A 26269-nucleotide genomic window follows, 5' to 3' on the forward strand; every position below is an offset into this window, starting at 1 on the left:
GTTGTTGTATTGTTGTGTGTGAGGAGCTGTTTAAGATTGGGTGGCTTTCTGTAGGCAATAAAAGGTTTTCCTTCCAGAGCTTCGGAAAAAAGAGCTGTCATTAATCTAAGAGATGTTGCAAATCTCTGATGATGCATTGAACTGCTTTAACTTGAGAGCTGTATGTGATTACTAGTGGTGTTCTATTGTTTTCTCTTTTGGGACTATCTTGCAGCAAGGCTTTAACACTGAGTCCATAAGTGACTGTGGAGGCCACTTGTGGAGCCACATGTCCTTCCACAGTGGGGACATTGGCTTCTGATCATAGTGTGGATTTGCCAAGTGTGCCTTCCTCTTAGCACGTTTCTTCCTTGCGTCCTGAGTTCGAGTGTCTTCAAAGCCCATGACACCTTTGGGGTAAAGGCTGTTCTCCAATTGGAGCGCTCACAGGCAAGTGTTTCCCAATTGTTGGTGTTTATACTACATTTTTAAAAATTTGCCTTGAGACAGTCTTTAAACCTCTTTTGTTGACCACCAGCATTACGCTTTCCATTTTTAAGTTCAGAAAAGAGTAGTTGTTTTGGAAGACGATAATCAGGCATCTACACAACATGACCAGTCCAACGAAGTTGATGTTAAAGAATCACTGCTTCAACACTGGTGATCTTTGCTTCTTCCAGTACATTGGTATTAGTTCACCCGTCTTCCCAAGTGATGTGTAAAAATTTTTGGAGACACCGTTGATGGAATCTTTCAGGGAGTTGGAGATGGCATTTATAAGTGGTCCATGTTTCACAAGCATACAATAAGGTTGGTAGTACAATAGCTTTGTGGAAGGGACGCGGGTGGCGCTGTGGGTTAAACCACAGAGCCTAGGACTTGCCGATCAGAAGGTCAGCGGTTCGAATCCCCACTAGAGGGTGAGCTCCCGTTGCTCGGTCCCTGCTCCTGCCAACCTAGCAGTTCGAAAGCACATCAAAGTGCAAGTAGATAAATAGGTACCGCTCCGGCGGGAAGGTAAACGGCGTTTCCATGCACTGCTCTGGTTTGCCAGAAGCGGCTTAGTCGTGCTGGCCACATGACCCAGAAGCTGTACGCCGGCTCTGTCGGCCAATAAAGCGAGATGAGCACCGCAACCCGAGTCAGCCACGACTGGACCTAATGGTCAGGGGTCCCTTTACCTTTACCTTACAATAGCTTTGTAAACAAGCATTTTGGTTTCCCTGTGAATGTCCCAGTTCTCAAATACTTTGCATTTCAATCGGGAGAAAGCCGCACTCACAGAGCTCAGGTGATGCTGGATTTTGGCACCAATGTGGGCCCTTGTGGAAAGATAACTGCCCAGGTAGGAGAAGTGATCGACATTTTCCAACGTTACACCATTGAGTTGGATTTGTGGTGCTGCAGAGGGGTTATTTTGTACTTGGTGCAGCACTTTGGTTTTTTGGATATTGAGCGATAGGCCAAGCTTGGCCTATGGTCAGGGGTGGTTAGGTGTTCAGCAACACCTAAAGAAACACAGATTAGCCACCTCTGTGTTATAAAGTGTGATACGCGTTTACAGCAAGGGCAGGTATAACTCACTGCTAGCAATGGTGCACTCAACAACCAACAGAGGTCTGTGACAATCACATTATGCTGCACATAGCACACAGCAATCTCAACAGTAACAGCTGTGAGAGCTAGGGGAAAGAATCTGCCTTTTCGCAGTGACAAAATACTCCAGTTTCAGCACTGCAAAAATGCGATATTTCTGCAACAGAAGCACTACGTTGAGAAAACAATGCCTGTATCCTTAGCAACAAGCAGATGTGCATTTATTACCAGAAAGCAGCAACAAACCACTGTTTAGTGCTTTCAGTTCACTGTACTACCCAAAATTAGACAAATTCATAGAAGGCAAGGCTATCAATGACTACTAGCCATGATGGCTATGTGCTATCTCCCCAATCAGAGGCATTTTGCATCTGAATACAAGTGGCTGGGAATTGCGAGTGGCTGCTGCACGCTTGTTCAGCTAGCAGGTTTTCCTTTTTTATATATGTATACATTTCCATATCATTTCCAACAGTCATATAACGTAACTTCTTATACAATGTTTTAGACTTCCATCAACACCTCTGATGATTTTTCATTCTTTATCACTTATTCTGCATTTCTTAATTTCTCTATTACTCTTAATTGTCATTAACTAATAATTCTCCTCATAGTCTTTCTTGCAATATTTCAGATAATCCTCCTTACAAAACTTATTGCAGTCCTACTAGTGTACTTTTCAGATAGTTCGTACATTTACTCCAGTCTCTGTTCCCGCAGGTTTCGAATCTTTCCTGTTAATTTAACTAGTTCTTTATAGTCCTTCAATTTCACCCTCCATTCTTCTTTCATCAGTAATTCTTCTTGCTTCCATTTTTGTGCCAATAATATTCTTGCTGCTGTCATTGCGTATAAAAACAACTTACAACCCTGTCTATTAATATCATCTCCTACAATGCCAAGTAAAAATGCTTCTGATTTCTTAATAAATGTATATTTCAACATCTATATCATTTCCCAGGTTTTGCACTTTTTTACATTCCCACCACATGTGATAAAAAGTACCTTCCTTTTCTTTACATTTCCAACCTTTGTTACTTGTTTTATACATTTTATCTAATTTCACAGGTGTAATATACCACCTATACATCATTTTTATCACATTTTCTTTCAAAGCATTGCATGCAGTAAATTTTAATCCTTCTTTCCACAGTTTTTCCCAGTCTTTTAACTGTATATTATACCCAAAATCTTTGGCCAAGTGTATCATCACCGACTTTACCTCCTCTTCTTTCAAATGTCATTCAAGCAGCAATTTATACATTTTAGACAAAATTTTAGACAAAATCTTATACTTATTACTTATTATTCAATACTTATTCAAATTTTGATTTTTTATCATCAAATCCTTTTTTTCTCAAATCCTGTTTAAACATTTCATTGACTTGGCGATAGTGCAGCCAGTCATTCACATATCCTTTAACCTTTCATTTTCCATTACGTCCTTTTGTATTAATTTTTCATATATAACCCAATTTTTACTCATATTTATCTTTTTCACACTCATTGCTTCTAATGGAGACAGCCACTGCGGTGCTTTACGTTCTAATAGGTTTTTATACCTATCCCATATTTCAAATAGAGATCTTCGGAATATATGGTTTCCAAATCCTTTTTGGACTTTTGTCTTATTATACCATAAATATGCATGCCAACCAAATCTATTATCATAACCTTCCAAATCCAACAAATCTGTATTTTCTAACAACATCCCATTCCTTTAACCAACAAAGTCAAGACGCTTCATAGTACAGTTTCAAGTCTGGCAGGGCAAAGCCCCCTCTTTCTTTAACATCTGTTAATAACTTTCTTTAACATCTGTTAATAACTTATATTGAATTCTTTGTTTCTTCCCCTGCCCAGCTATCAGGTTTTCCAAAGGCATCTAGTTATACACTGTGGGTTCATTCACACTTCCTTTTGTGCCATGTTTCCAGGCGCAAGTCCGGGCTTTCCAGATCAGCATCCAAGCAGGTCTTTTTTTGTCCCAGCACTTTCTTCAGGAAAACCCATGTTTTACCGCTGAAATGTAACAAGCGGCAAAACTGCTCAGGCACGAACCTGGAAAGGCCAGACCTGTGCCTCAAAAGCATGGAGCAGTGTGGATGAGCCCTGTGAGATGCTGGACTAGACAGGCCATTGGCCTGATTCAGCAGGGCTATACTTATGTTCTTATTGCTCATACTTGGCGGACAACTCAACACATGCCTATTGTCACACTTACCCCTTTGCCCAGGTCCTCCAAGATCACTTGCTCAATCTCCTGCCTGCTGCTCTGAGGGGCTTGGCTGTGCAGGACCTTGAGTGTGCGAGTGTATTCCTCAGGCAAGAGATAGTCGAGAGCCCCCAAGTGCTGCCCCACTTTGATGAAGGTGCCCCGGTTGGCACAACATAGGTCTCGTAGACGTTCTGCAGAGCGCAGATGCACCTGCAGAGGGGGAGAGAGAGGGAGGGAGGTTGAAAGACTCAGAAACATCCAAAACTTTGACTGAATCCCTTTCTCCAAACCATACGCTACCTATTTCCGTATCTTCTCTTCCCAGGCTGCCATTTTGCTTGTTCTGGGTGTGTGTTACCATAAGGCTCCCTGTGTTTACCATTAGGACAGGAAGCATCTTTGGAAAAAACAGTTTTCTCCAGGATTCCCCTGCAATTGCAGACCAGGGCTTGATGTGGGCCAGTACCTACACGTGTATGCAGACTGCAGGCAATAGAAGTTCTACATGACCACATCTAGTCTCCTCAATAAGCACCATGCAGACAGTGCTTTAAGGTAGGGTGGGGAACCTCAAGTCCAGGGTCTGAATGCAGCTCTCTGGGCCTATCTATCCCTTGAGACTTCCCCAGGCCACACACACTCCCCTCTCAGTGGCCTTGCTTCAATCCCCACCCCGAATGTTTTTGCCTTACTGGAATGTGTCCTTGAACCCTGATGGGGGACAGAGAGGGGTTGTGAGTGTGTGTAGAAACTAGCCTACTGTACAAAGGAAAAAGAATTGACTTGGGATAGTTCAGTCAGTAGAGCATGAGACTCTTAATCTCAAGGTCGTGGGTTCGAGCCCCATGTTGGGCAAAAGAGTCCTTGGACTAGAAGACCCTCGTAGTCTCTTCCAACTCTACAATTCTATGATGCCCCCAATTTGTTCCACCTACTTTTGACTCAGACTCCATCCACCACCGTCATGTGGTCCCCAGAAGGGCATGTGGACCTCAGGTTGAAGAAAGTTGTGTACCCCCGCTAAAGAGGTACACAAACATGCAGGCAAGATATTTGGATTCCAGTCCCTCAAAAGCCTGGAGCTCACCACTTCCTAACACTGGGCTGCTGAAAGCAGAAGCTGCCATTCCACCTGCCTCTGCAAATGCCCTTGCAGCGGTTGGGCAACGGTGTGCAAAAAGGCAGCTTTCAGCACTAGCCTCAGAAATAATACTCTTGCAAGGAGCAGGAATTTTCTGCCATGGAAATGTGTGGTCATGAGTACAGTAGCTATATGCAGTGTGCCTTAGAAAAGGGGGCATTTTTACATTGCTCCCTTGATGTGGTTGTTTGGAGTGACAGAGATATCAAGAGAGAAAGAAAACTTGGAATGGATTGGAAATGAAAGGGTGCAGACAGGGCGGGGGGAGTGAAGAAGGGGGGAGAGAGGGATGGAGCCAGAGCAGCTGGGCAGTTTGTCACAGTACAGGGAGTTCAGCCCATTACAGGGAAACAGCTTTTATGCAGCTTGGATAATTGTCCTCGACACTGTCTCCAACAGAGGAGAAAGCGGAGGGAGGGGGATCAGCAGCAAAAGCAGGGAGGGGCTATCTATAGCTGTCCGGAATTAACTTGCATTTCAGAGAAAGGAAGGGCAGGCTGGGCACACTTGAGGGGAAAAATGCCACTTCAACCCAGATATTGCTTGTGGTGAGAAAGCAGCAGCAGCAGCAACAACAAAATTTCAGGAACTGTACAGAGTGTCAGGGCTACTGGGAACACCCACCCAACTCCACACACAAAGCAAACACACAATTAGGCCTGCATGGGAGCGCACCAGATTGAGCCAAGGGAGCAAAAGAGACATCTGACCCCAATGTTGATTCACCTCCTAAAATGTAAGCACAAAATCTTTTTTAACTGCCCGTTACTAGCAAGCGATTGCCTTGCAGCCAAAGTGTCACTGCAAAGGAAGCATGGTTCTACCATATGGCGATTCTGCCTCAAACCAGAGACGAGGAAGTTCATGCAAGCAAGTCCCACTGGGATGCTTGCGGATTTATAACACTGGTCACCAACATGGAAATAGGTACTGAAAGAGCATTTTCCCTCCTTTAAATGTTCGGGTTGAAGAACAGGCCACAGAACAGATGGCAGCCATGTCAACAAAAGACGTTGTAAGGCCAGGTACTCCAGCCAAACAAGAAAAGTAAGATTTTGAACGCCATTTGCAGTTCATTGTGTGTACTTGACGTGGTAATTAACAATCCCTGGCCATGACGCTGCAAAATACAATTCAAGCTACTAGCTTTTTTCCAACCTGTCCAGCAAGTAATGCAATAAATAACTTGAGGGGGAAAGTTTGTTTCTTGCCATTTCCAAAGCATTTACTGAACAGATAATATTTAATTCTACTTAACAAAACAAACATCCTGCACATTATTCACTGATTGCATTATGTAATTTGTTGTTGTTGTTGTTGTTGTTGTTATCATGACTGAATTAAAGAGAGACTAAAGGTCAAGCTCAACTAGATGCCAGTCACACAATTATCTATTGCATGCATGGCTTTTAAAACAGTAAAGAGTGATCACAGCAGGGGCCCCAATCCAGACTGAAACCCTGGCAGGGGCAGGGTGAAGATGGAAGAGCTCTAACCTTTCTGCCCCTCGTGGTGGTCCCAATTCAAATCAAGGCCTGCTTCACCTCTTCTTTGCAATGGAGGGAATTTATATTATGTACAGTGGAGAGCAAAGGTTTAAAGCCTCCTTATCGACTATCACCCCTACCAGATTCCCAAATGGACCACCATATCTCTCTTTTTTTTAACGCATTAATGTAATTTCTAATTGTGTGTATGGCATCTTGTCTACTTCAACCCTAAGGCTGCGTTCTAACTAGAGTTTCCTTGTACAACTTATGCATTGGTGTAGTCCTAAACTGGAAATACGGAGAATGGTATTTCAAGAGTGACGTAAGTTAAGGAATCCTCAATGAATCTTCTAAGAAAAAGCAGGATAAAGGTGGCAATTGGCATAGGAATTTCTAGCTGTTTTCAACTGTGCCAACTCTGCTGATCCTACCGATTCCCAGCCTGTTGGTTATACTAGGAACATTCAGCAATGAGATTAACACAGTTCTGTCCTATGTAGCATGCAAGTGTCTGGCGCACTGAAATGACACTCAAACAATTCATTCTGAAAATGCCCTGGAAGTTGCTCCTACTGCTCGAGTTACTTCTAGCTTCTGTAATGCATCATATTAACGAAAAGACAGAAAAAACTAGCCATGCCTTGTTTAGAGAAACCAATATGAAGGGATGATAGCCTTGAAATATCTGAAAGGATGGGGATAAAGAAGATGAACTGTTCACTCCAGCAACTTAAAAAATATAATAGAATTTAAGCTGCAAGAGCACAGAACTGCCTAGGGTAAATTGACCAATTAAAATGTAACAAGTCATCAGATTGGGATGGATCTGAAAAAACACAATCTAAGATGCCAAGGGACTCAGACTAGGGACTCTGGCAGTAGAGTTAAAACACCATCAAGGGCTGCTCACAGTCTGAAGGAATTATTTGCTTGATCTCTGCTGAGCAGCAAAACCACCTAGATAATGGACACAGAGGACGCTACTGTTCATCAACCCAGTCAAACCAAGTGGTAGTAATAATAGTAATAATAATAATAATAATAATAATAATAATAATAATAATAATAATAATAATAATAATTTCTTATTTATACCCTGCCCATCTGGCTGGGTTTCCCCAGCCACTCTGGGCGGCTCCTAACAGAATACAGTCATACCTCGGGTTGCGAACACTGCGGGTTGCGCATTTTCGGGTTACGGACACACCGAACCTGGAAGTACCGGAATGGGTTACTTCCGGGTTTCGGCACTCGTGCATGCGCAGAAGCACTGAATCGCGTCACACACGTGCGCAGATGTGGTGCTGTGGGTTGCGAACGCGCCTCCCACATGGATCACGTTCGCAACCCGAGGTTCCACTGTATTAAAAACCTGATAAAACAGCAAACATTAAAAACTTCCCTAAACAGGGCTGCCTTCAGATGTCTTCTAAAAGTCAGATAGTTGTTTATTTCCTTGACATCTGATGGCAGGGCATTCTACAGGGTGGGTGTCACTACCGAGAAGGCCCTCTGCCTGGTTCCCTGTAGCCTCACTTCTCACAGAGAGGGAACCACCAGAAGGCACTCAGCGCTGGACCTCAGTGTCTGGGCAGACCAATGGGGGTGGAGATGCTCCTTCAGGTATACTGGACCGAGGCAATTTAGGGCTTTAAAGGTCAGCACCAACACTTTGAATTGTGCTCAGAAATGTACTGGGAGCCAATGTAGGTCTTTCAGGATCGGTGTTATATGTCTCAGTGGCCACTCCCAGTCACCAGTCTATTGAACGCTGTATTTCCGTCCACAAAGTCACACTGTAAGTTGATGGTTGATCTGTTGTTGAACCTAGGTCTCCTGACCCTGAACTGTATTATACTTTACTTTGGTTTCCTCTTTTTCCTTTTTTTGCTTTTATCCTTTAGCTACAAAACCATCCCAGGGCTCTCAGATATTTCAGCAGCAAATAAACAAGCCGAAACAATAATTAATGACAGAGCTATAAATCACCTCACTGAATATGATACGTGACAAACCACTTTTGCCAAAGGAGAGGGAAAAACCATTTCCTCTCCAATTTATTAGTTTGTGAACATTCTAGCAAAGAACAGAGACAGTGAGAAAATAGAAGATTTTTAAGCAGAATATTTTCAAGTGGACTTTGGTAAAATCCCCTACACACAGTTAGAAAACAATCAATGAATGAGATGCAAACACATGGCCAATGATCAGACACTGGCTAAACTTTTCCAGTACAGTGGAAACTCGGTTGTTGAACATAAATCTATTCTGGAAGACCATTCGACTTCTGAAACATTTGACAACCCAGGCGCGAAGGGAGAATCTCAATTTCAATTGTGAAAATCGAAAAACATGCAGCGGAAGCCGTTCAACTTCCAAGGCGTGTTCAAAAATGGAAGCATTTACTTCCAGGTTTTTGGCATTCGGGTTCTGAAACATTCATCAACGAAGACGTTTGAGAACCAAGGTTCCAGTGTACTTGACTTCCAAGTTGAATTCCACTCAAATGCCCAATAGTTATTACTAGAACTGGAGTGAATTGAGATGTCATCAGCATGACGAGAAAGAAATGGAAAGAACTCTGCTTATCACCCCAAGGGTGATAAATTATTGGGGGGCCCAGGTAAGACCTGCCCCGCATAATTAATCATATGACGCAGTGAGCACACACCATTTGAATGGCAATGCCCATCAACTTTGGGGGGGCCCAGCTTCCTCAAATATTTTATTGGGGGGCAAAGACCCCTCAGCCCCTAGAGGTTGGCTCCTAAAAAGGAGCCTGAAAAGGGCACTAAAAAGGGCCTGGAACTGAGGTCTGAAGAGGAAGGAGGTGCCATTACTCCTTCCATGTACAGACTGGGCAGGGTCTGAAATGCCTGAATTGATTCCTGATGCTGTAAAACAGAGGAGTTGAGGTGGGTTGCCCAGGTCTGCTGGGTGATCTTGGGGGCCCGATTGGATTTCTGAGCTGAATGAGCAACAGAGGATTAATGGGATTTCATTGTGCCAGCTCGGCATGTAGGCATGGCCAGGTTCACCTTAACAATGTCACACCCAACCATCTGCCAATGCACTAGATTCAGATTCAGCTCAGAAAGCAGATGTGGAACTTCTAGGGGGTAACAAGATTTCTGAAGCCATATTGCAGTTTATTCTGGCACTGTGAGCCCTTATGAAAGGCACCAGATAGCACCAATGATATAATGCCAGTTGCTTTATTAAAATTGGAGTGACACTGAGAAATGAGAAGCCTACACTAGCGTCAAAACCCAACATATTGGAAAACATTTTTCATGCCCTGACTGACACAATATAGCGGCGGAATAAAATAAGTAGTGATGATTGAACTATCGTTACTATTAATTGTCTGATATAGCTTGTTTTAATTTTAAAAAATTATTTTGCAAACATAACCCTGTTTATTCTTGCATCAAACCTATAGGCCTTTTACTTTCCCATTTTACTTGTGAGGGTGAGAGACAGTGAGTTGCCCAGGTCTGTCCCTGTTAAGATCTATGAGGGAGGCCCTGCAACATTCTGATATATGCTATGCTGTAACAGGAGAGCCTTCTCAGTGGTGACACCTCAATTATGAAGTTCCCTCCCCTCTGAGATATGACTGCTATCACAAGAAATACCATCAGTGTCATCACCCAAATTGATGGTATATTTGCAGTCACTTTTGGCTATTCTGCCTCGAGGAAAAGCAATAGAAAACAGGCCAGGAATAAAGGTTAGCAAAGGAAGAGATACTGAAACAAGCTGGGCTATTTTATTTAGAAAAACAGGAGGACCCATACAGCACTCATACAAGTACAGTCGGACCTCAGAAATTGAATGGAATCCGTTCCGGAAGTCCGTTCGACTTCCAAAACATTTGGAAGCCAAGGCACAGCTTCCAACCGGCTGCAGGAAGCTCCTGCAGCCAATCGGAAGCCAGGGAACTTCTGTCAGCCATTCCGGTCAAAGAACGTTCATAAACCAGAACACTCACTTTGGGGTTTGTGGCGTTCGGGAGCCAAAACATTCAAGTTGCAAGGCATTCGACTTCCAAGGTATGATTGTATTTGAACCAGAGTCCCTCATATCCAAAGCCAGCCCTTCACTTCACTAGATCTCCAACCGCATTTAGCCCAGGGGATTTTCTTGACTTTCACTCTTAATACAAGTTGACCTTTTCATTGAATGAAATTCACAAAAGCCAATTTCATTGTAAGCATTTCTGCACAGAGCACTGCGAACCTGCCTGAGTCACCGTGCCCTGGCAAATCTTTTTCTGTGAAGGGTGGGGTAGAAATCAATCAGTCAAAATCAGTAAATCAATCAAATAGTAGCACAGATACTCATGCGTGCTTAGAAGGATGCAGAAATGTAGTTTATAAGAACAGCAAAGGTGTCTGTAGTTAGTCTCAGCATAAACCAGTCTCTCCTTAAAAGGGAGATGTAACCAATCCCAGCTCCCCCGGTGGGTGTACCTATCTGATACATCTGCTTGCAAAAATATGTTTGCCACATTCAAACTTAGCTTAGAAGTTGTGGCAAGATGTGCCAGTCTTGGGGGTTTGCCAGCCCCACTTTAAACTAGCTCTAAGTTCAAGATGGACGCGGGTGGCGCTGTGGGTTAAACCACAGAGCCTAGGACTTGCCAATCAGAAGGTCGGCGGTTCGAATCCCCACGACAGGGTGAGCTCCCGTGGCTCGGTCCCTGCTCCTGCCCACCTAGCAGTTCGAAAGCACGTCAAAAGGCAACTAGATAAATAGGTACCGCTCCGGTGGGAAGGTAAATGGCGTTTCTGTGCGCTGCTCTGGTTCGCCAGAAGCAGCTTAGCCATGCTGGCCACATGACACAGAAGCTGTGCGCCGGCTCCCTCTGCCAATAAAGCGAGATGAGCACCGCAACCCCAGAGTCAGCCACGACTGGACCTAATGGTCAGGGGTCCCTTTACCTTTACCTTTAAGTTCAAGATATGACGTTGCCTTATGCCAGGGATGAGGAATCTGTGGCCATCCAGCTGTTGCTGGACTCCCAGGGATGATATGAGTTTTAGTGTGGCAGCTCCCACTCTTTGGAACTCCCTGCCTATTGACATCAGGCACATGCCTTCACATTGTTCTTTTCAGTGCTTGCTAAAAACATTTATGTTAAGATAAACCTACCCCGATAAGTAGAATGTTTACATGTGTTTTGAACTCTGTAACTTATTGCAAATTTTCATCATATTTGGATGTTTTAAATAACTGTTTTTAACTGAGATTGCTGGTGATTTTATTGTTTTATTCCTCTTGTAATGGATTTTTAATTTTTTTACAATCAAGTGTTATATCAAATAAACTCTACATCATCATCATCATCATCACCATCATTTTGTTTGTATGTCGCCTTTCCACAGTTAAAACAATGCTCAAGGCAGCTTACAATATGAAAAGATTTACATAGTTACAAACATAGCAGAGTAGTCATAATAATACATAAAACACAACAAAAACTACATAACCAAACTGAACAGTTTCCACATAAAAATAAAGATAAAAAAATAATAATATCTGCAACAGCAAAAACTCCTGACAAAACTTACACCCAAATACCCCAGTCCTTGTTGGGCAGTGGCAGCAGCAACAGCAGTTCTTATGAAGCCTGTCAGGCCCCGCCCTGGGCCAGGTAGAGAGAGGCAGGAACGGGGCCCTCAGGCTCCCAGCAAGTCAGACAACAGCATAAGCCAAGGGTCCTCAAACTTTTTTAGCAGGCGGTCCACTGTCCCTCAGACCTTGTGGAGGGCTGGGGGGGGGGAGAACGGCGGCGGAGAGACGATGAGCGGCGCACAAAAGGGTTCCGGAGAGGGGCTGCTTTAAATGGCGGCAGCTTGAGAGAGGCGCTCAGCCAACCACGGCTCCTGTGTCTTGTGAGTGGCAGGGGCTGGCGGCGGCAGCAGGACGATGAGCGGTGCGCAAAAGGGCTCTGGAGAGGGGTTGGCAGCAACAAAGCCCACCCCCTTCCTCCTCTAGGCAGGGCAGAGAGAAGCCAGGAGGAGGGAGGGAGGAGGCGGCACCAGCAGTGGTGCCGTGGGGGGGAGAGGGAGGGAGAGAGAAAGAACACACACGCTGGCGATCCACGCGGCGATTTCCAGACCGTCCGCAGGCCGGATTTAGAAGGCAATTGGGCCTGATCCGGCCCTCGGGCCTTAGTTTGCCAACCCATGGCATAAGCCTATCCATGTCTACTCAGAAATAAGTCTCATCAAGTTCCATGGGGCTTACTTCCAGGTCCATGTGAATAGGACTGCATCCTTAGTGGTATGGGAACACTGAGAAAAGTCTAAGCACCCTCTCTGCACAACTGTACTTCCTCCCTCTATTCAACTAATGCTCTGCTACGGCTTTTTCCAACCTGGTATTCACCAAATTCTCTTGAACAACCTACCATATCCAGGCAGCAGCAGCAGTTGCAGCCCCCCACGGCCAAACAGCCTTTAGCCTGCATGACTGGCTGATGTCACAGTTCATCTCAGCCAACCACAAGGATTGGCAGAATTGCCCACCAAAATTTAAATTCAACATGGCCCTAGTTGGGGGGGGGGTGCTTCGACGATGGACGTGGCAGGGATGTTCTTCTGTCATGTCCGTTGCCAGGGCATAAAGCCGGCTGCGCTGTGACGTACCTGGTCAGTTGTCCCACCTGGTATACTGTGGCTCTGCCTGGAGGTAAGTGGGTAGTGCACTTATATGGCCTTGTTATGGGATTACTCAGGGCCAGGGAGGAATTTGCTTGCAGACAAATGGGGGTTTTGCCTTCCTCATAGCAACTGTCACAACTTTGGCAGGTAAAGCCATTGGGTTGGATTCTTCAGTCAAATGCTACGGGGTGAGTGCATGCCCCACCCCCAGATTCTGGATCAAAATTAAGGGTAGCCCAGTAAGGCTCTGTCCAAAAGCTTACGGGCCACAGAACACCCCAAATGGCAATCTGGTATGATCACCCTATGACGTGATCTGCATCATGTGGGGATCCTTAATCCCAGGATCAACCCTGACGGAATTCAAGTAGGTAGCCATGTTGGTTTGCCGTAGTCAAAATAAATTAAAACAATTCTTTAAAAAGATAGTTAAAAAGACTCTTTTTAAAAACCTAAAAACTCCCTTAAGAGTTCCTTAAGAATCAAGTCTTCAAAAAAGTTATATGATCTAAGAAAGTCTTTAAAAGAATCCTTCCAAAAGAATTTAAAAAATATAATGTAGCACCTTAGAGACCAAGAGAGTAGTTTTAGGTATAAGCTTTCGTGTGCATGCACACGGAATTATCAGCCAACAGTGGGGTTGACTGATTCAGGATAGATACCCAATGCCTATGCCAAAACCGACTTACATCTGTAATCACTAATTACTGTAATTACTGCTGTTTTATATATTGTTGTTTTAGAAACACCATTGTACCCTCCCTGGAGACAAAATTGAACTAGGATAGGCTATACAAATTTTAATTAAATAAAATGATGGCACCCATTCGCAGTTTCATTTTTCTTTCCCCTCTCTCACAATCAGCAAAATACTTTGAGCTGACTTCAGCTGTAGGGTTGAACAAGGGGTAGTGTAGAAAACAAATAAAAAATAATACAAATAATACATATTAGACTACGACTGCAGCGGTTAATCAATTAATTGGTTATATTAACTAATTAAAGACCACACGTCCTCATCTCCATATGTGCAGTGATGCACACATATACCTGAACAGATGTTGGTATCATTAACCTTAAGAGTCATGCCTGAATGTGCAGTTTATTAAATAGATATGGGCAGTACATGGGCAGTATTAAAATTGGAGTGGCAATTACCGGTATTTGGTCAAATCTACAAGTGCTTGGAGTGGGGCTGGATTCTTTCTGCCCTGCAGCCCTCAGCAACACCCCCACTCCCCCCCCCCAAAAAAAACAGATCCAGGGGAGTTGGGGAACACTACAGGAAAGGTGTAGGCAGTGCTGTTTTTCTAGAAAAAGAGGTGCTGAAACTCACCATGAATGCCTCCCTTGTTCTTTTAAAATGGCAATGGTGCCCAACTGAGAGGTGCCAGAACTGAGTTTCGGTGAGTTCTGGCTGAAAAAAAGGCCCTGGGAGGGAAAGTCAGCAAAAACTGTTTCTCCTCTTCCATCCAGATCTAAAGCCCTTCTGAAACTACCAGGGCACCAACAGAATTCCATTTTCTTTGAGTCAAAGTTCTGGAACAACACTCACAATGGCAGGGGAATTGCACTTCCATGGCAGCCATTACCCTCAATTCAACAGACAACAGATTATTCTTTAATACAAAGCAGTCACCAACAAGGCACTGGCAAGCTCCAGAATGCCCACCGGTACCTCCTATGGTACTTGCAAAAGTTCTTAGTAAATAACCTTCTGTATCCATTCTGCATGAGAGACTGTTCACGCTTCCTGCTCAGTTCCTGCTTAAACTGGCTTGGCCTCTCCTACACTGAACAGTCACATTTTACTACATGCCAGGATTGAACACCCAACCTCCTTTCCATTCTGAACAGAGCAAAGATCTGAAGAGCTTTTCCACGGAAGTGTGTCTGTTGGTGGTTTTACCCACTGACAGGAGGTGCTGATGGTCCTCTCTCTCTGCTTTTTTAAATGAGGTAGCCATTTTGCATTATGTTAAACATCCCGCGGCAGCCATTTTGTGACTGGCACCCACGGCATTTTCTCAAAATTCCAAATGCGCCCACTAACCAAAAAAGGCTGGTGACCCCTGATTATTTTTAAATGAGGTATTCCCCTGTTTCTCTCAAACTGGGAGGAATGACTCTTCAAAAACCATGCCTGCAACCCACCAATTATATTGGCTGTGGCTGGTGAAAGTAAGTGTTCAACAACCTGCGAAAGGCACCAGGCTGGGAAAGGCTTTTTTGTTTTAAGGGAAATACCCTCAGGCCAAACAAGGTGAGCCAGTCCTGGTCTAGATAATGCAGTTTTATCTTGGCTTCAACACAAAATAAATTAAGAGTCTTCTCCTCTACCTTATAGCCTTCACATCAACAGATCTGAGCATCATCTCAAATTCCACATGTTTTTGTAGTCTGTTATTCCATCATAATAATGTTACAATAGTATAAGGTTTGGGAACGCATGGTTTTTTTGGTAACATGTGGTTCTTCCCTCAAAACTAGGTAGTACAACATGGCTGTGGCTGGTTAAAGCTGCAATGCGAGCCTATATATCTGCATTACATTGGGCTTTGAAAAGATTATGGCAAATTCCAGATGGAGTCAAACACACTAGGAGAGCTGGCAGCCACATGGCAGATGGAATTCAGATCAGTAAAGATGTTTCTTTATAACACAGCAGCCACTGGAGCAGCAACAGGGTGCTTGGGTGCAATAAAACAAAAGGACAGAAATGAAAACGTAGAATAGATTACGAGGACAATGACACTGAAAAATGAGACTGTGCCACCCGTGTCAGAGTCAAAATAATAGAAAGCATTAGTCAAGCCCAAGAAATCACATGATTGACATACGAATCGTAACTTTTGTGGTACAACAAAAAAGGCAAAGTGTATGTTGGATTGGGTTGCTTTTGTTTGCCTTCTGGTTTCTGGGCTCTGAGGATTTACTGGGCTTGAGTTATTAAGCTTTCCCCCACAAATTGTATTTTTAAAAATAAATGTTTGGTTTAAAAGAAGTAAATTATATCACTGAAGGAGCCACTGCTTTATATGGGGGGTGTGGGTGTGCGAGTGCGAGCGCACAAGCACACAAAATAAAACCCAAAAAAGTCAAATAAGTTTACACCTTTTTGCCCCATAAGCTAGGGCTGTCAAACATCCAGGATTTCCCAGACATATCTGGGATCTGTCCATCGGAAACAGTGTCCGGACAGAATTTACGAAAATTGTTAAAATTGTCTGGGGAAACCCAGGCGTATGGAAATCATGACAGAAGTGTTGAATTTTTGGTAAATTTCCTTAAAAATAGCAAAACAAAAACCTTCATTGTTCAAAGTTGTTCAACTCAGCAACCCTACTATAAGCACCTCTGACATGGCACTGAAGTTGGCACTTATGTGTTGGCAGAGCACATCTTTGAGCCTGTGGGATAGCCCAGTTGGTAGAGCACAAAACTCTTAATTTCAGGGTCATGGATTCAAGTACCACATTAGCCAAAAAGATTCCTCAATTGCAGGGGGTTGGACTAGATGACCCTCATGGTCCCTTCCAACTCTACAATTCTATGATTCTATGAAGCACAGTGTAATTGTGATTATACGGGTTGGCTAACCTCAGAGAGTATAAATACAAAAGTTTCTGTCTCAAAACAAGAGATGGGGCTATACATTTCTGAACTACTGGTCTAAGATTGCGCAAGAATCTTGTGTCTAGTGTCATATAAGCTTTAAGCTTATATTGGCTTTACACCAATTTAACTGTAATGGCTTCCCTCAAATGATCTTGGGAACTGTAGTTTGGCAAGGACACTGCAGATTCTGTTAGAAATCCCTAGATCCCCAAATTCAGCCACAGTTCTCTGTGGAAAGGTAATGACTATAAGACAAGTTTCTCTGTAGTATAAATGTGTCCCAAGAATTGCTTTAAATGTGATTTCTTTTTCCTACACGAAATAAGCTCCCCGTAGAAAACCTCATACATCACCATGTCTGGAAAAAAGTGTTCCTATTTATATTGAAAAACTGCCACGTCTATGGAAGTTACTCCACAGCAAAATACTTGATAGCAACAAAATAAATTTTGGCATTGTCTTCAAACTGCTCATGGATTTTGTTTTGTTTGGGGTTTTTTGTATTGAGATTTATCTTCATGTAGGGAAAAGGTTGCACAGCTAACTCATAGCCGTTTCACTCTAGCAATCCTTTTCTTTGCTCTTAAAGCAGCTTGTTATCTAGCCAACCTCAGATGGGGAACTTGTAGCAATGGAACTCCTGCAGTGGGCATCCCCCAGTCACTTAGAAAGGAGGCCTTTGAAGAGGGACTTCAGGTCACCTTCAGGTGGGGGGTGTGAGAAAGAAACGCCCATCCTGACTCTCCAAAGTCACCACTGCTATTGCAAACCTTTGCACTCCCACAGCCACAGCACCTTAGGCACTTGCCCAACCAAAATGGGCCATGGAACCTGGAGAGAGAGACTAAGCCACCGCCCCTCCGAGCCTGCAGCAATGCTTGCACAAATCCTTCGGCCCCCTTGCCCTGTTCCCTTCCTCCCTTGCCGTTGGAGGCACACACAGCTGGTGCCGATTTCCTGGCTCACGCTCCATCTTCATTTTGCTCCAAGCTCGGTCATTTGCGCTCTGATTATCTCTCATTACCAACGACCTTGCTGTAATGAGTTTTAATCTGCCTCGTATTAATTAGAAACATTTTCATTAGCCAACTCGATTTTGGGTAAATAGCTAATAGAAGCGTCTGGGCTGCGATTAGTTATCAATAGGGGTTGTTAAGGGGGAGGAGCGAAATGTGTATAGGGAGCAGCTGTTCCCCATCTACATCCCAATGAGACAACAATGGAACCCTTCTTACAAGGCCTCTTTAGAAAATCTTGGAAGCCAGGCCTAATTTTAAAAAATAATAATAATACCCAAGAACATAACACACTGGGCAGTTCACCAGCGCAGGACTCAGTGAAACAAATGGGAACTGCTCAAGAGCAAAGCAGGACACCAAGTCATGGTCCACCACTGTGCTCTTGAGCTGCTCCTGCCCATTTCACAATTATCTGGCCCATGGTATTCTCAGACACACGGACTGGGTGGAGACAGAGATTGTAATCCAATTCCAGAGCTACCCAAGCTAAAGGTCACTTCTACATATTCAGGGCACAAGGCTTCCCTCAAAGAATCCTGGGAATTATGGTTTACCTCTTCACAAAGATATAATTCCCAGAACCCTTGACAAACCACATTTCCCAGGATTCCTTGGGGAAGCCATGCGACTTAAGCCCACCTAACATCTCTGCATCTATCAGTGTAACCCAGTCTTCAGAACAGGGGTGGCTGGCCTGTGGCTGTCCAGATCATGTTGGATTTCATCTCCCATCAGCCCCAAGGCAGCATGGCCAAAGTCAAGTATGAAAGGCAATGAATCATAGCATCATAGAATCATAGAGTTGGAAGAGACCACAAGGGCCATTGAGTCCAACCCCCTGCCAAGCAGGAAACACCATCAGAGCACTCCTGACATATGGTTGTCAAGCCTCTGCTTAAAGACCTCCAAAGAAGGAGACTCCACCACACTCCTTGGCAGCAAATTCCACTGTCGAACAGTTCTTACTGTCAGGAAGTTCTTCCTAATGTTTAGGTGGAATCTTCTTTCTTGTAGTTTGGATCCATTGCTCCGTGTCCGCTTCTCTGGAGCAGCAGAAAACAACCTTTCTCCCTCCTCTATGTGACATCCTTTTATATATTTGAACATGGCTATCATATTACCCCTTAACCTCCTCTTCTCCAGGCTAAACATGCCCAGCTCCCTTAGCCGTTCCTCATAAGGCATCGTTTCCAGGCCTTTGACCATTTTGGTTGCCCTCCTCTGGACACGTTCCAGTTTGTCAGTGTCCTTCTTGAACTGAGGTGCCCAGAACTGGACACAGTACTCCAGGTGAGGTCTGACCAGAGCAGAATACAGTGGCACTATTCCCTTGATCTAGATGCTATACTCCTATTGATGCAGCCCAGAATTGCATTGGCTTTTTTAGCTGCCGCGTCACATTGTTGGCTCATGTCAAGTTTGTGGTCAACCAAGACTCCTAGATCCTTTTCACATGTACTGCTCTCAAGCCAGGTGTCACCCATCTTGTATTTGTGCCTCTCATTTTTTTTTGCCCAAGTGCAATACTTTACATTTCTCCCTGTTAAAATTCATCTTGTTTGTTTTGGCCCAGTTCTCTAATCTGTCAAGGTCGTTTTGAAGTGTGATCCTGTCCTCTGGGGTGTTAGCCACCCCACCCAGTTTGGTGTCATCTGCAAATTTGATCAGGATGCCCTTGAGTCCATCATCCAAGTCGTTGATAAAGATGTTGAATAAGACCGGGCCCAAGACAGAACCCTGTGGCACCCCACTAGTCACTCTTCTCCAGGATGAAGAGGAACCATTGATGAGCACCCTTTGGGTTCCGTCAGTCAGCCAGTTACAAATCCACTGAGTGGTAGCATAGTCAAGACCACCCTGGCTTCTTTAGGCACCTTCCATGTTTCCATCTCATTGGTATTGCCTGAAGTTGTGCTTTTACTATCTCCCTCTTAACAAACTCCCAGCCATCATGAACTCCCTTTCCTTTTAGTATTACTGTCCATGGGATCTCACCCAGCACTTCCCTAAGTTTCATGAAGTCGGCTTTCTTAAAGTCAAGAAATTGAGTCCTAGTATGCTTGGCTGCTCCTTTCCGCTGTATAGTAAACTTCAGAAGAGCATGATCACTCGCGCCTAATGATCCTTCCACTTCTACCCCACTAACCAGGTCATCAACATTGGTTAGGACCAGATCTAAAATGGGTGTTCCTCTTGTTGCTTCTCCCACTTTCTGGACAATGAAGTTGTCTGCAAGGCCAGTCAGGAATCTGTTTGACCTTATGCTCTTGGCTGAGTATGACATCCAACAAATATCCGGGTAATTGAAGTCCCCCATTACTACTATTTCCCTTCCTTTTGCATGCTTGGCCATCTGTTCCAGGAAGGCATCATCTATGTCTCCCTTAATTTTGACCCAAATGCTCTCACTTTGGCTTTGAGATTCTAAATCTTGGATCTCTTCACAGGTGTACACATCCCTGACATATAACGCCACTCCTCCTCCTTTCTTGTCTGGTCTGTTTCTCTGAAATATATTGTATCCTTCCATTATTACATTCCAATCGTGGACTTATCCCACCAGGTTTCAGTGATGCCTATTATGTCATACAGTGGTGCCCCGCAAGACGAATGCCTCGCTAGACAAAAAACGCGCAAGACGAAAGGGTTTTTCGTTTCTTGAGTTGCTTCGCAAGACGAATTTCCCTATGGGCTTGCTTCGCAAGATGAAAACGTCTTGCAGGTTTGCTTCCTTTTTCTTAAAGCCGTTAATACCCGAGGAATCCGCGCTCTGCAAGACGAAAAAATCGCAAGACGAAGCAACTCGCGGAACGAATTAATTTCGTCTTGCGAGGCACCACTGTATTTAGTTTGCTGTACCAAGAGCTCAAGCTCATCTTGTTTATTTCCCATGCTTTGCGCATTAGTGTACAGACATTGAAGTCCATTAATCATTCCCCCGTGTCTCTTATTTAAGGATTTTTTCCTCCCACCACTAGGTCTGTGTGCTGTTTGCTCCATTTGGTCTATGACATTTGGATGATCATCTTCATCAATTGATAGACTCCTACCTTCAGGAGCACTGTCTCCCTCCCCCACATTAGTCAGTTTAAAGCCCTCCTGATGAGCCCTCCTGATGGAGCCCAGCAACATCTTGGCAGCAACAGGATAGCCACCTCTGCACTAGAACTCTAGATTTGGGCTTGGAGAGTTTGGATTAAATCCTGGTCTTGAACAGTTCGTTTTACCTATGCAGAGAAACCAGCAAGTAAAACTTCTCATTTATAAAACGCATTTGTTTAGAATTATGGTCTCTGTTGTGTCTCTAAAACTGAATTTGTATAACATCATTTCCTTTCTACTAGGGTCAAGCCAGATATGATGCAGGAGGTTGGCAATGCTCTTCCTCTCTTCCTTTTCTCTTGCGGAGGTAACAGCATTTCAAGAGTGTGAGAGATATACATTGCAGAAAGGACATAGGAGAGAAGGCTTGAGCACCCTCTCCCAAAGACACTGCTAATTAGCAAAACAAAAACTGCAAGAAATCCTAATCATGGAGCTCTTCTCTCTACATCACATCTGGCTCAGCCCTCAATCATTCTTGCAATATGATTGTTTTGTGAACCACACTTTTTTACATAATGGCCACCACATGGGAAGCTGAGTGAAAAGCTTCTGAATTAAAAACCACCACCTTCTAAATCCCACTGCAGCTCTCCTGCACTCCAATCTAGATCCCATCCATACCAAACGTTTCAAGCACATTTAATGAACATGGCTCCCCCCCCACACACACAAAGCATTGTGGGTACTGTAGTTTAAGGGTGCTCAGAGCTCTGTGGTGGGTAAACTACAGTTCCTTGCAGGGAGCCATGTGCTTTAAACATACGATGTAGATGTGACCTAAGTGTTCAACGTGCAAAGAAAGGAAAAGGCTTGGTTATGTCCATGGAGCAAACAGTGCTGCCACTGCCCCAGGTCTGTAGATCCCTGGTGGGAAGAGTTGCCTGTGAAAACAGACCTCACATATTTTGATGCACCAGACTCCTGCAAATCCACCAGCAGATACTTCCCAAGTCTTGCCTGCATTGGCAATTGAGAACATTTGTTCTCTCCCTCTCTTTTATGGTAACCTTTCAAATATTCTGACCTCTGGCAACCCTGAATCTTCCAAAGCTTACCTACCTACCATACTTCAGCTGGCATGCATGGGACTTGCCTTCAAAGCCTATTATTTTTATTGCCGTCCTCTCAGAAAGGCATAAAGGGTGGGAACATTTGACCTCCCCTGTTCTCTAGACAGAGGATCTGTCGTCATGAAACCACCAACTGGTCCAAGCTCAGCTAAAATTAATGGGGCTGAAAGGTTAGAGGACAGAACAGAGGGTCATTTGCACAATCTCTCCAATTAAGGGCAACCCATGAACCAAAATGGATTTCCAAAAATGGGATGACATTACCTCATATTAGGAAGGAAGCCAATAATGCTGATTGACGAGTCTAGCAATGAAGTGTCCAGAGGACGGCGTTTGGTTCTCCAACCGCCTCATGGCTGTGGAAACTTTTTATCTGAATGTGTGCGTGCTGCTTTGCCAAATTAAAATGTGAACAAGTGTACATCACAGATGATATGGAAAGGCAGAAGAGCCGCAGCAAAACCATACAAAGCATTTCAGGCAACTGGATCCTGTGTGACTATAGCTTTCAGTTCAAGGCAGTTGTAAACAATAATACATTAGACACAGTTCCCTTTAAATCATGGCCATGAAAATGAGGAATAAGGAACGTGCAAAACCAAGAACACTAGCAAAAGCAACTCCTAAAACTGGGCACCCAACAAAGTCAAGTTTATCGCATGCAAGAAAAAATGCAAACTGCATATTTATCCCAAACTGCATATTCATTCCACGCTTTTCAGTGCATTTCCTCATCACTTTCCTAACTGCAAAATGTATGTTGCTGTTTTGTTTAAGTGGATTTGTTACGAGGGCAACAGCACACTTTAATTCACTTAATTGTGCAAACCTAAATTTCCAGTACATGCAAAATACTGAGGCTGGAGGCGACCTTTTGCTTCTTCAGAGATTTTGAAGAGAACTGCTGGCACAATCCTTTTTCATGAAAACACATATAAACAACCTCACCAACTACCTTCACCTCAGTGGCTTTTTACTTTCTCTCCTTAAGGCAGCTGCTTATTCAGAAACTAACACAACAGACCCTACTTGCATGCAAATTCAGTCAGAGTCAGTGGGAGTTGGGCCTCAGTAAAAATCAGGCAAGGAGTTCAAGCTCTGACCCTTCGACGGAAAGCTGAGTAGAGCATTGCCCTGACCCTGCTTTGCATTCGTAAGTTCACTAGCTTTAATAAAATACACACACGCTGCATTAAACAAGACCTACACCGGGGGGACACACCTGTGGCTCCTCATACGTTGTTAGACTACAAAGCCCATCATCCCTTGCTACTGGCGATGCAGGTTCAGGCTGACAGGATTTGAGAGGCCAGCAATATCTGGAGGGTTGCAGGTAGGAAGGAGATATGCAGTCTCGTTCACATTTAAAGGCGTGCCAACTTAATTTGCACTATCGGAAACAATAAGCAAACTGTGAAACAGAGAAATCCTTTGAAGTTTATACTTCTCTGAATTTTGAAATGCAACTCTCCAACCAGGTAATGCATACCAAAAGGGTGCATTAAAATGCATATATTATATGAGAGGAAATTACTTCAGGGGGGAAATGTGCACACTGGGCAAAAATGTGTATAGTAGGAGAAATTCACACTAAAATAAAGGTGAATATTTATGTGGGCTTTTAACAAAATCACAAGTCAATGTAAGGAACTGACCTTAAGATTGGGGGGGAAATGAAAAACTGAGAAAAACTGTAACTGACAGATTCATTCATTGCTAGCCGCAGGTTAGCTGCCCTGTCCTACTCCCCTCCATGTTTTAAACTCCATTTTCTACTGATCAATCCCTCCAGCTGCCTGATCATTTTATGTTGCTCTCCTTTGAATGTCCTCAGATTTGTCAGTATTTTGGTGGCATTTAATATGCTAATGAAGTAAGAGGGAGAAATGGGATGGATTGTGGTGCATCAATGAACACAGATGTCTAATCACCAAAAAACTGGCTTTACCTAGAACTCTGAATAACTCTTGGGCAGCTGGGTATTTTTAAAGACTCTACATGACTTCTTTTCGGCATGTGAGAAAACAGACTTCCTTTAAAGGGCTTCTGCTTTGACCTGAAGTTCCACTTATGGTAAAAAGTCAGGCACAGTGAGGGGGGAAAGTATTTGATCCCCTGCTAAATTTGCCCGTTTGCCCGTTTGCCCTCTGACGAAGAAATGACCAGTCCATAATTTTAATGGTAGGTTTATCGTAGCTGTGAGAGACAGAATAACAACAGGAAAACCCCCAGATGCGAAGACCACCACTAAATATTCAGCAGTTGTTGTCAGGCTGTAGCATTAATTGATTGCATGGCTCATTCTGCTTTCCAGAACAAAGTAAATTATAGTATAGTACAGAATGAGTAGGGCAGCCCCATGGGAGCATGGGCTTATCCACACTATATATTTAAAGCATTTTGATCCAGTCAGCAGAGACGATACTGGGTTAGACAAACCAATGGTCCAACTGAATATAAGGCAACTTCCAGCATTCCTAAATTTGCTGTTCTTTGTTTAAATGAACTGTTTAATTTGTTATTTCTTAATACCCTGCTTGGCCAAGGGTTTGGCCACATTCAAAGCATGTCTCTGTTCTGCTATGCTTGCTGCATCAGTGAAAAGGCAGATTGCCAGACTAATCTGCATGTTTACTAAAGCTTATTAGGGTTTCTTTCCTTTAGCAATCAATAAGCTATCAAATCCTTAATTGCTAACCCAATCGTGCTTCTGCTGTTTAAGCATACATAAGTTCTACCGTGGGTTAATTAAAAATAAGACTGTATGTTCCAAGTTTGCTTCCATGGTTACGTATCAGGTTAATGGGGTAAAATGTAATTATGTCAAGTGTTGACACGGAGCGACCTTCCTCAATCCCAATGCCCCCCCAGGTGTTTTGGACTACAATTCCCACTGGGTGCACTGGCTGAGGCGGATGCGATTTCCAGTGCAAAACACCCAAATGGCACCAGGTTAGGGAAAGCTGGCATGGAGAATAGCAGCTTAACTATGCCCTGGCTCATATTGCAGCCCACTTGTCTGCATTAAAGATCTAGCAATTTGGGGGGGATGTAACCTATTCCATTTAACAACAAGAGCAAAATTGGAGCTAATAGCCAATTTGCTTCTCAATACCATTTATAAGTCACAGTCTGATCTGTACCTGAAATATTACCGAATTCACTAGCCTGGTCTCCATGGCGGCACCTGATTCCAAATCTGGCAGTTGCCATGGAAGCCTAAATAATGTTTTCCTTCAACAGGGCAGGTTTCTAACTCTTGTAAATATGGGCGGAGAGGGACCTTTAAGAAATGTGTGGGCAATATCTGATCACAAAGGCCTTGGTGGTACAGAAAGTATCTGTCTTCTCCATCACATAATCAACCTCCTCTCTCGACAGAGCCTTCTCTACTGAATTTGAACATGCAACACGAACATTTTGAGAAGATCAACCCTATTCTAGGGGGGGGGGAGTGGTCCTTTAACTCATCCTCCCTCTCCAAATTAAGCCTAAGTATATGTACTGTAACAGGAATGCCTGCATATTCTTCCCTAGTTTAGCACCATGATCCAGTTCCCTCCCTCCCCATCTCAGATTTTGGTTTGTAAGCCCCTCATGGCAGGGATCAATCCCTTTGCACCATGCACAATGGTGGTGCCTTATAGAACCTATTTCTGCAAATAGAACCTGGTAGACACAAGCGCTTTTAAAAAGAACGGAATTGGCTTGCAGTGGAAAGGTTCTGTTTACTGTCAGGTTGGGCCCATTATGATTGTTATTCTTAATTTTTCAATTTGCCCTCGGCAACAAACTGATATGCTAGTTTGCTGCTGTATATAGATAACATGCTTTATATCATGTGTCTGAGAAAAGCCTGATGTTTTAGTACATAAATGCCCAACACCCTGCCAGCCAAAAGTTGTAGAAGACAGGAAGAAATCTCTTCCATCGGCCTATTAATCTGCCATAGCAAGAGACTTCATAATTAATTTGTCCCTAACAGTTCCCTTGTAATAGCGGCAAGAAAAATATTTCAGGGATGGCAATTACCTCTGATGTCAAAATGATGAGGAAAACAAATGTTCAACCATCAACAAAAATATCAACACCTTCCCCCATTCCCCTGTCCCTATCATGGGTGACAGAGCTGCACACTGGAATTGCTATGCAATTAATTACGGGGCATGTTGTGATTGAAACAACATTTTCCAACTGAATATAAACATTTTTTTTAAAGCATTCCAGGTTTGGAGGGGGGCATCTGTCACTGGGGAATGGCAGGAGAGGGGAGGTTGGTGCAGTAGTGGCCTAATCTATGCCTCTCTTTCTCTTTAATTAACTACACATATGTCCCACAATTTACAAGCAGTCAACAGTTTA

At 43.7% G+C, this 26269-nt stretch overlaps 1 protein-coding gene and 1 long non-coding RNA gene across 7 annotated transcripts in view; one reads left to right on the forward strand and one right to left on the reverse strand.

The window, feature by feature from the left end:
* The window catches only part of ADCK1 (aarF domain containing kinase 1), a 113892-nt gene that overhangs the window by 69952 nt on the left and 17671 nt on the right, over positions 1–26269 (reverse strand). For 4 of the 5 annotated variants that reach the window (XM_079956140.1, XM_079956137.1, XM_079956138.1 and 1 more), the window contains one exon: positions 3800–4003. In XM_079956140.1, coding sequence (XP_079812266.1) covers positions 3800–4003 — 204 coding nt within the window. Of the gene's footprint in view, positions 1–3799; positions 4004–14431; positions 14612–26269 lie in introns of those variants that run through there. The other variant, XM_079956141.1, reaches the window with a different exon arrangement.
* Positions 485–6158, forward strand: LOC307204578. 2 transcript variants are annotated; one of them, XR_013833745.1, is made up of 2 exons: positions 485–789; positions 5725–6158. It is a non-coding gene; the product is annotated as an uncharacterized lncRNA (long non-coding RNA). The 2 variants fall into 2 exon arrangements; XR_013833746.1 differs by lacking the exon at positions 485–789 and adding an exon at positions 1179–1324.

This window comes from Podarcis cretensis, assembly GCF_951804945.1.
Source record: "Podarcis cretensis genome assembly, chromosome: 1".
Lineage (NCBI taxonomy): Eukaryota > Metazoa > Chordata > Lepidosauria > Squamata > Lacertidae > Podarcis > Podarcis cretensis.